At 54.9% G+C, this 9,548-nt stretch overlaps 1 protein-coding gene across 1 annotated transcript; it reads right to left on the bottom strand.

Moving 5' to 3' along the window:
- Positions 1-2,331: 2,331 nt before the first annotated feature.
- Cdx2 (caudal type homeobox 2) lies at positions 2,332-7,645 on the bottom strand. The gene is made up of 3 exons (XM_036171553.1): positions 7,108-7,645; positions 3,813-3,958; positions 2,332-2,595 (listed from the first exon to the last, which is right to left on the bottom strand). The coding sequence occupies exons 1-3, from the start codon at positions 7,643-7,645 to the stop codon at positions 2,332-2,334; spliced, it is 948 nt and encodes a 315-aa protein (XP_036027446.1).
- Positions 7,646-9,548: the final 1,903 nt, after the last annotated feature.

Genomic DNA, 9,548 nt, shown 5'->3' with positions numbered 1-9,548 from the left:
AGGAGCCTTTAAGTTTAGCGCCTAAACTGAGGCTGCGCTGCCAGTTCGCGCCACATCCGACGTTTCCTCCAGCTGGCTCTAGCGATGACAGTGTCCCTGGTCTGAAGCGTCACTGGCCCGGGAGGGCCTTTTTTTCTTGGCCTGGGAGGCTAAGGGTGGGGGCAGGGGGTTGTCTGCTGGCTTGCGTTTCAGAGTGCACCCCCAGATCATCTCTGCGCCAGGAGGGGGCCGAGCCCCGGGAAGGGGGGAAGAACTTGTAATCGCGTGCAGCAGGACAATGCCGACTTTTGAACCTCTAACCACTAAGCAAACAACCCTTGTGCTCTTGCTCCACTGTCCAAACAGGGTTTATTGACAGGCGTTTCACGGCAACGCATAGCAACCGCGCCGCCGGCTTGTGGGCGCGGCCAGAACCTAGGGCAGCGCTCTTTGCTGGGGCCGGAGGCACCTAGGAGCAATGGGGATCACCTGGCCCTGAACCTGGCGAGCTCCCGCCCCACAGACGCCCACGCTGCTTCCCTCTGGGTGGCCAACTCCTTCCTCTTCCCCCTTCCCCAATCTTACAGCAGATTCACCCTCTGAAGGGCGGGGAAATTGAGGAGGTGCTTCCAGGGGGGTGGGGGTTCATGGGTCTCACAGCCTGCCCTGCCTCCTCCCTCCGTGTGAGTTCTCGCCCTGTGTTAGGGCGCGGTTTAGTCCTACATGGTGGGGTAGAGCTTCCTTTCCCGGCTTTGCCGGGAGACCTAGACACTCAGGGCCGGCAGCAGATCCGCAAGATATGCAACCACTTGGATCTCATACTGATCTTGAATTCTTGTGTTTGGGCAATGAGGGTGGGAGGGTAAGGTCATTCCGGGTAGTTCTAAAGGAGTGTAGACAGAGAGGGCCCGTGGAAATGCCTAGGGATTCAGAAGACTATATATAGTCATGGAAACGTTGTCTGGAAACAACAGAAAAATACTAATCAATGCTTGTGTCCACTTTGCTGGGCTAAGGGGGCATACCTGGGCGCCCAAGCGGGGGCGCGGGCGGGAGGGTGACACTAAGAAGTTGTCTGATGTTTGCGTTGAGAAGGGAGCTGAAGACCTCTTACCCCACCCCCATGATTTTGCAGCAGCTGGAAAGAAGCTAGCCGTAGTGATGAGCATTTTGCCCAAAGGCACCCCCAGGAAAACCACACATTCCACAGCCCAAAGCTGGACTGAGGTGTGGGGGCGGGGAAGGGCTCTGCTCTTCGGGCTTCTGAAGCTTTGGGATAAAAGGCTGCCAGGAGAACCTTCTCCACCTTCTTCCTTAACCCCCTCCCCCCAACTTTTAGCTTGCAGTCAGAAAAGATACTTATTCCCTAGGGGGGAAAAATTCAGTCAAACTCCAAAGACGAAAAATTCCAGAATCTGTAAAGTTCGTTTATCTTTTGTCTTTTTAGAAAATAAAAGTCGACTGTGTTCGGATCCCCCCATTCCCTTCACCATATCACTTCTCTACCCACGGCTTTGTAAAAGGCTGACTTAGCTTGTGACACAGACCAACGACCCCAACAGCAGCAACAACTCCGTTCTCCAGCAGCCAGAGACTAGGAAGATGACAGGAAGTCCAGGCTGGCTCTGGCATTTACAACACCGACATACATTCAGCCTGCTGCAGCTCTGGTGACAGGCTTTCCAAACAAGCCCTTGTGGCAGGGGCCTGGAGTTGGCTAGCCATCCCCTCCTCTCACCGCTGCCGCAGCCCCTGAACCCACTAACCCTTCCTGGTCTGTAAGGGAGAAGAAAGCACAGACCACCTGGGGGTTCTGCAGACTTTGATCGGTCCAGCCTGCCACCGCAGCTGCCTCTGGCTCCTGCAGTTTGAACTGTCCCTGCCCCTGAGGCAGGACGGCCAGCTGGTTCTCAGAAAGCAGTTAGCAGGAAACAGCCATCTTGGCTCAAGTATTGCTCATTCCCCAGCCTCACCCCCTCCTCAGCTCCAACCAGAAATATAGTCCGTGTTGGAGGCAAAGAGCTGGGGCAAAAGAGGCTGAAATTTTGGTGCCTGTAGCCAGTCCCGGCAGGGAGCATGAACGAAGCCCCAGCGATCATTTCCTCTGTCAGGAAGAGTCAAAATGGAAAAAGTAAAAAAACAAAACAAAACAAACAAACAAAAAACTGGACCACATCTTCTTCCCCTGAGGCCCACAATCCCACTCGTCTTAATACTTCTTGCCCGTTCTTCATCTGTAGGTATTGTTTGTGGGTGGGAGGAGAGGGTCTCTTCTGAGGATGCTAGCAGCGTCCATGCTCCTCACGGCTCAGCCTGGAATTGCTCTGCCGCCGCTACAGACCATGGGCGGGGTCACTGGGTGACAGTGGGGTTTAACACCCCTCCAGCTGGCCCCAGAACCCCAGAGACAGAACCAGGCACCGAGGCTTGCAGCGAAGACACGGGGCTCAAGGGCTCGGGCACGCTCCTCAGGGCACCTGGCTGAGGCTGGGCCGGCTGTGGTGGAGGCGGCGCCGGTGGCGGCGGCTGCTGCTGCTGCTGCTGCTGCTGCTGCTGCAATTTCTTCTTGTTGATTTTCCTTTCTTTGGCCCTGCGGTTCTGAAACCAAATTTTAACCTAGAAATGACAAAAACAAAAGGTAGAATGTATGAAAAGAGAAACAGCACCGCCAATATCGTCCTCCTCGCCCGCCCGCAGCGAAAAAAGCTTCCCAGCTGCCACCCCCACCCCACCGTACCCCCATTGAGCTTCTGCGCAAAGATGAAGCCTTCCCAGACTCAATTCAACCTGAGCCGGCTCTCATTCCTTGCCCACTCCCTCCCCACGTTGCTTTCCAAAAGAGCCTTTTGGACTCTCAGGACCAAGGAAGAGAACTGTGCTGATAGGTCCTCCCTATGCAGATGGGTGGCCGGCTCAGGTGTGCTTCGCCGGGCATCCTTTGACCCTAACAAACGGCCATGTTCTTCACCTTGGTGCTGGCAGTGAGATTTCGTGCAAAATTTCCTGGCTGTGAATTTGCCCCGTTGTTTCCTCTTCCTTTTCTCTAGACTCTAAAAGCGGTCATGTACCAAGTAGTACCTCTTCGGTGGTGTTTTAAATAAAGTTTTTTATTTTTAATTAAGTGTATGTGTCAGTTTGTGCACATACAGAGTGGGAATACCCACAGAAGCCAGAGGCACTGGATGACCCCTGCAGCTGCAGTTACAGGCCACTGTGAGCCACCTGATATGGGTGCTGGAAACAGAACCCAGTCCTCTGAAAGAGCACTGTGTGCTCTTAAGCACCGAGCTATCTCTCCAGCCCTTGTCTCTTTAATATGCACGAGAAGATTGGGCCTTTATTTTTCTTATTTTTTTCAAGTGCTGCGTGTAAAGAGAACATATCCTAATACAGTGCTTCTCGACCTTCCTGATGCTGTGACCCTTTAACAGTTCCTCACGTTGTGGTGACTCCCCTAGGTAAAATTATTTTTGTTGCTACTTCGTAACTGTAATTTTGCTACTGTTAGGAATCCTGATGTAAATCTCTCCGGACCCACAGGTTGAAAACCCACTGCGCTAATAGATCTTTTTTGGCCCAAGTGGAGTTCCATACTGCAGGAGCATTTTGGCTCTTGCAGCGCTCAGAGCCCTCAAAACACAAAGGCAATTCAGAAACATCAGAAACACAACTGGAAACTCAAGCCTTCTCAAAAGCCTTCTCAAAAGGCTCTCTTCCTTTTCACGGAGGAAACGGGTGGGGTGGACTCTTGGCCAGGCTTTCCCAGGTTACCCACCAGTCCCCACGCCACCCGCCATGCAATAATAGCCAAACTCTGGGAAGGCGGCTCCCACCTGCCTCTCTGAGAGCCCCAGTGTGGCAGCCAGCTCAGCTTTCCGCCTGATGGTGATGTATCGACTATAGTGGAACTCCTTCTCCAGCTCCAGCCGCTGATGGTCTGTGTACACCACTCGGTATTTGTCTTTCGTCCTGGTTTTCACTGTGGAGGAAGAAGTTTTGGCTAAGAACTACAATCCATCAGTCATAGGTAATGACAAACCTCCCTAACCCAGGAGCCCTTTCTCCGCCTTCACCGATGGGGGTGAGAGGGAGCAGGTTTGACTGTCCACTACCAAGGCTGACAATCGCCACCTCAGGATCCTGGGGAAGTGGAAGAGTGTGAGCCTGGGGCCACAACTACTAAATGGAAACTTCTCACACAGCCCCCTCCTTCCCTTAAACCAAATATGGTATATTTAGGACCAGAAGAAAGAGAGTGTGTGTGTGGGGGGGGGTGGCCAGAGTCTCCAGGTGTATAACATCCACATTTTCAGGTTTGCTAGAAATGGCAGCCACCTTCAAAACACCTGGGGCTGTGGAGGCAGGGTAAGCTGCTAGTCACCCTTCGGTTCAATACAGTGGAAAGATGGGTGAGGGACTGGCCCCTCCTGAAAGCCACCGGGATCATATTCTAGACCCAGTAACTCCTGCCCTGGAATTCTGAGCCGGGCTCGTAATGTCAGGAGGATAATCCCTCCTACTGAGAACATTTCATGACCGCCCAACCAGGTTTGGCCCAAGGCCCCTTTTCTTTTTTAATTCCCCATTTATTCTCTGTGACAACTATCCTGACCAGTGACCTATGATCATTGGATTGAGTCAACATATTAAATCTTGGATTGATTGTTTTACTGAAGGGCCTTGACAAATAGCGCGGGACTGCTTCTCAGAAGAACGCCTGGCCAGGAACTGTTCCAGGTCCCAAGTTGGAGAGGTCTCACAGCAGAACAGGTTCTAGCGCCCAGTGCCTAGTCGAACAAGGAGATCTAAGGGGTGGGAGTTGCCCAGAGGTGTTTAAGGTCCGGCAGGCTGACTTTGTTCAGGTAAAAATCTTTGCAAGCCACAACAAAAGCGCCCTGGGAGGATACAGGAGGATCAGAGAGAGCTCCCCCAGCCTCTGAAAGAGGAACACAGCCGCCAACAATGCAGGACAAGGCGATCTTATCAAAGAAAAGCCCTTCAATGCCTTAATAACAACCGCATTCTGTTTGAATTACCACTACTGAGCAAATGGCGGCCTCAGCTTTCATCCCCTTCCCCGCCAGGCGCATTAACATAAACACAGCCCCGCAGGCGCATTTGAATGGGCGCTGCGGCCTCGACCCCGCGCCTACTTTGGAAGAAAAGGGATCCAACACATCCTGAACGCGTTCACACCAGCTACGGGCTGAACCCACTCGCGAGTGCCCCACTCCACAGAGGACGACAGAACCGGACCCGGGTGCGCAGTCCGAATAGCGCAGCACTTGGGAGTCCTGTGAAACCATCAAAGGTGGGAAGTGAGGAGCAGGGCAGTTCCCCTCGGCGGTCCAAGCCCTAGGACAGATGCTGCGGGTTCAGCATCACGCGCAGGCCGAGGAACGCAATAATAAAGACTGCGCGCTCTGAGGTCCTCGCCCCCAAGGGCCTTGGAGGAGGCCCCGCACCCCTTGGGAACCAAGGAGGGGGGCTGGAAGAGGGGAGGGATGAGAAGGAGTTGTCAGAATTCATTATTGACTGCGAAAGTCACCACCCTCTTTCCGGGCCCTAAAAGAGACAATGGCCGGCCTGAAAAGGTGTACATCAAAGCGGACCGGGCGGCGAACACGCCTCTGCCCCTTGACAGATGACGCTCTGCAGAGAAGTCGGGCTCCGGCGCTGCGGGCCACAGCCTCCCCACATTAACATCACAAGGGCGCCCGGCGCCGACAGCGGCCTTGCCACCTCGGCGCGGGACTTCACAGCGGCCTCTCATCTGCTGACCCCGCGGCCTGGGATCCTGAGGTTATTCTCCCCCGCCCAGGACCCCAGTCTCGGACCACCCACCCCCTGCACGCTAAAGGTCTTCCGTAGGTCTAAGACCCCCGCCCACTGTCCTTCAGGCAGGCTTGTTGGAAGAGAAGGTTTGGGGGTAGCTCAGGTCTAGAAGCAAGTCCTCTTGGAAATGACCAAGCCAGGAAATGACCAAGCCAAAGCCCAGTGGAGGCTAATCTGGAGGCTTCTCTCCGACAGCATTGTCCACCAGGAACGCTCTTGGTGTGCGCAGTGACGCAGGAGAGTCAAGAGACAGGCACCCAAGTGCCGCTCTGATTTATACGGCTGTAATTGGCCATAAACCTCCAAAAAGTGGCCATAACCTGCATGTGGCCCGGCTGTACTGACAAGAAACCAGCCGAGAGAAGAGGAAGCCAAGAGCTGGAGAAGGTTCACGGAACAAAAAGGGGAATCCAACACCACTCCCCGGTCACACTTTTCCCACTGCCTTCCCCCTGCCCCCATGCACATCGGTACATTAGAAAGGGCAAAGCTGGCGCCAGCGAGTCCCACAGTCCGGCAAATCTAGGGTCTTTAGTGGAATTATCTCCCGAGTCTGGAACACACAACACGCAGAAAGTTCGAGAAAAATGGACCACGTCGGAAGAAGCCGAGTCCGTTCAGTGTTCCTTCCCCTGCTCCTTGCTCTCTGTGATGACAAGAGAGGACTTCCGTGGGAGATTTTGCTTAGCAGAAGGAAGGGTCAGGGTTCCTGGAGCGCCCCCTTCCCCTTAGGCTCCCGGGGCCAGCGCCTTCGCTCCAGCGGCGGCGCACAGTAGCGTCCAGTCTCTGCTCGCAGCAGCGCTGACCGCTTGAATTGGCCCTAATGGCCAAACGGGTCCTGGCGCAGCCTCCACACTCCCTGGCCATTACCCTTTTCGGTGGAGGAAGGGCAGTGGGGAGCTAAGTAGTGTAGCCACGGTAAGGGGAATCCGAGGACCCCTCTTCTCGGCTGGGAGCTGTGTAAGGAATGCCTGCGGCAGCGAAGTCCAGGATATGATTCAGCTCGCGGCCGACAGTGCTTACGACCTTGCCAGGAGCTTCCGAAGGTGTCCCGAGGTTGCCAACAAGGAACTGTTAGAAAGAGGAAACCATTCCTCTGCCCTAAACAAACCCTAGTGTGCGAGGTAAAAAATAGGCACTTCTTGGACCGCAGTCCGTGAAAGCGCCCCCCACCAGGAGTCCATCCCTGTGTTTTTCCCCTTGCTCCTCCTCCTCTACTGGAGAGAAGCTCGCAGACGGCCCGGGACAGCCCGGGTGCGCGCCGGACCTGGGGCGCGCCCCAGCACCGCTTACCTTGGCTTCCCAGGGACTGCTGCGCGGGTTTCCGCATCCACTCGCACAGGTTTCTCCGCTGGCCGCTGGGGGACAGCTGCTCAGCGGCGGCGGTGGCTGTGGGCCCCGGAGGGCCGGGGTTGAGCGTCTGCAGCAAGCCCGAGGCGCAGGACGGCGCTGCGGCCGGATGGTGCGGGTGGTGATGCGGGTGATGGTGAGCGTGGTAGTCGGCGGGGCTGCTGTAGCCCATAGCGGCGGCCGGGGAGCCCCCGTTGAGGCCGTGGGCTACAGCGTTGGCCGCGGCAGCGCCCCCAGGCGCGTAGCCATTCCAGTCCTCGCGGAGAGGGGTTCCGTATGCAGTGGGCCAGGATGGCCCTGGCGACTGAGCGCTGTCCAAGTTCGCCGCAGCAGCAGCCGCAGCCGCCACGTGGTAACCACCATAGTCCGGGTACTGCGGGGGGCTGACAAAGTTCTGCGGCGCCAGGTTGAGGCCGCCGGAGTGGCGCACGGAGCTCGGGTACATGCTCACGTCCTTGTCTAGGAGGTAGCTCACGTACATGGTGGCGAGGGACCCAGAACAGACCTCACCATGCTGCCTGGGGACGAACGCTGGAAGCTGCCAGGGGCGCGGGGCTCAGAGGGCTAGGGATGAGGGGGCGCAGGCAGGGAGCTGCGGGTGGCTGGCTGCACCTCAGCTCACGGTGCTCCGCTAGGCTTCTTGCGGCGCTCCTGCCTCCCGGGCAGTCCCTCCCTCTGTCCTGCCTCCTCCCTCTCTTCCTTCTTTCCTCCCACCTCCTTGCCACTAAGCTGCAGAGGCGGGGAAGACCCGCCACAGGTTGGCTTGCGGAGTCCCAGGCCAGCAGCCTTACGTGATTAACGAGTGTTTACACTCTATTAGTAATGACACAGACACCAATGGCTGGAGACGTCGAGGCGCAGCACACAGCGCTCACAACCCCCCCAGAAACACGATTTGCATTTTAAAAGATAAGGGGGCGGGGGGAGCTCGAGAGAGGGGACAGCAACCAGATCACAGCTAAATATTCAATCCTTTATTGTTAGAGAGCTTCCTCCTTCCAACCTGATGCACTTTAACCTCCAATCACAGGTTCAAAGAATGAAATCAAGGGACTTACAAGTCTTAAGAGAAAGAGCAATCTTGCGGGGGGGGGGGGGGGGGACGGACCTGGGTTTAGAGACAGGGGCAGTCTTGTTCACGTATTCACAGGGAGAAGGCGGTCAAGAAACTCTTGTTCCCAAAGAGAAGAGAAAAAAGAAGCCATCGCTTTGAGGACACTTCTGACCAGCCGAGGAGGTGACTTATGGAGCTAAGACCAGGGCTGTTCTTTCCCTCTCCTGAGAGGCAGGATGAGACTGACCTAAGTCCCAAATTTCAAGCACTACGTTTATTTCCTAGCCAAAGGAAATCACTCGACCTCCGCCGATGGTCCTGGCTCCAGGCTGCGCCCTCGAATTCGTCTTACACTTAGGATTTGAGTTCAATTAAAGCAATTCATTTAAAAAGTATTGCATTGGGGTTGGGGATTTAGCTCAGTGGTAGAACGCTTGCCTAGCAAGCGCAAGGCCCTGGGTTAGGTCCTCAGCTCTGGCGGGGAAAAAAAGCATTGCATTAAAAGAACCGAACACCTTGGAAGACAGGTGGGGTCCCAAGGGATGGCTAGGATCTCAGTAAATTTCAACACTTGTACATTTATTAAGAATATTTATGAGTTGAAAAATCAAGGAACGTATTTCTGTCAACACCTTTCCAGTTACTGTTGTCTTACATCATGCCTATGTCTTAAAAACACTTTCCTCTGGGGCCTGGAGCGATGTCTAAGCCGTCAGGAGCACTGGCTGCTCTTCAGAGGACCCATGTTCAATTCCCAGTATCCTCCTGATGGCTCACAACTGTCCAAGGGGATCTGACACCCTCTTTTTACCTCTCTAGGCACCAGGCACATGAGTAGTGCACACACACACACACAGAGAGAGAGAGAAAACACTCATACCCATAAAATAATAAACAAATCTGTGGAGATATTAAATTAGTTTAAAACGGCACTTTTTCCTTTATAATGTAAAACTCTCTCTACAGCAATTCGTTTTCATTGCAGGGAATGAAGAGGCTGCTGTCCCTATTAACTATTGCTAGCCAGCAGCAAATGTTCCCATGGATACCTGACCGGCCCCAGAGCAGAGCCTTTGGGATGGGAGAAAGCCAGTTGACTGCACTGTGAAGTTGGGGCTGCCACTTCAGACACGAGGCCACAAACTGCTGGGCAGCTCCACTCTGTTCTTGCTGGTGGTGGCTGGAACCCAAGGGTACTGATGGCACTCCTTCCTGGAGCCCTGATCCTGTGGGTTCTCAGGTCCAGTGCTTCCCCGGGTATTCGTGGTCTCCCCCCCCCCCCAGCACTTTCCAGGGTCCTTTATCACCTTTGGTCCCCACCTCATGTATC

The sequence above is a fragment of the Onychomys torridus genome, chromosome 22, assembly GCF_903995425.1.
Source record: "Onychomys torridus chromosome 22, mOncTor1.1, whole genome shotgun sequence".
Taxonomy (NCBI): Eukaryota; Metazoa; Chordata; class Mammalia; order Rodentia; family Cricetidae; genus Onychomys; species Onychomys torridus.
This window is presented reverse-complemented; position numbering and strand designations above follow the sequence as displayed.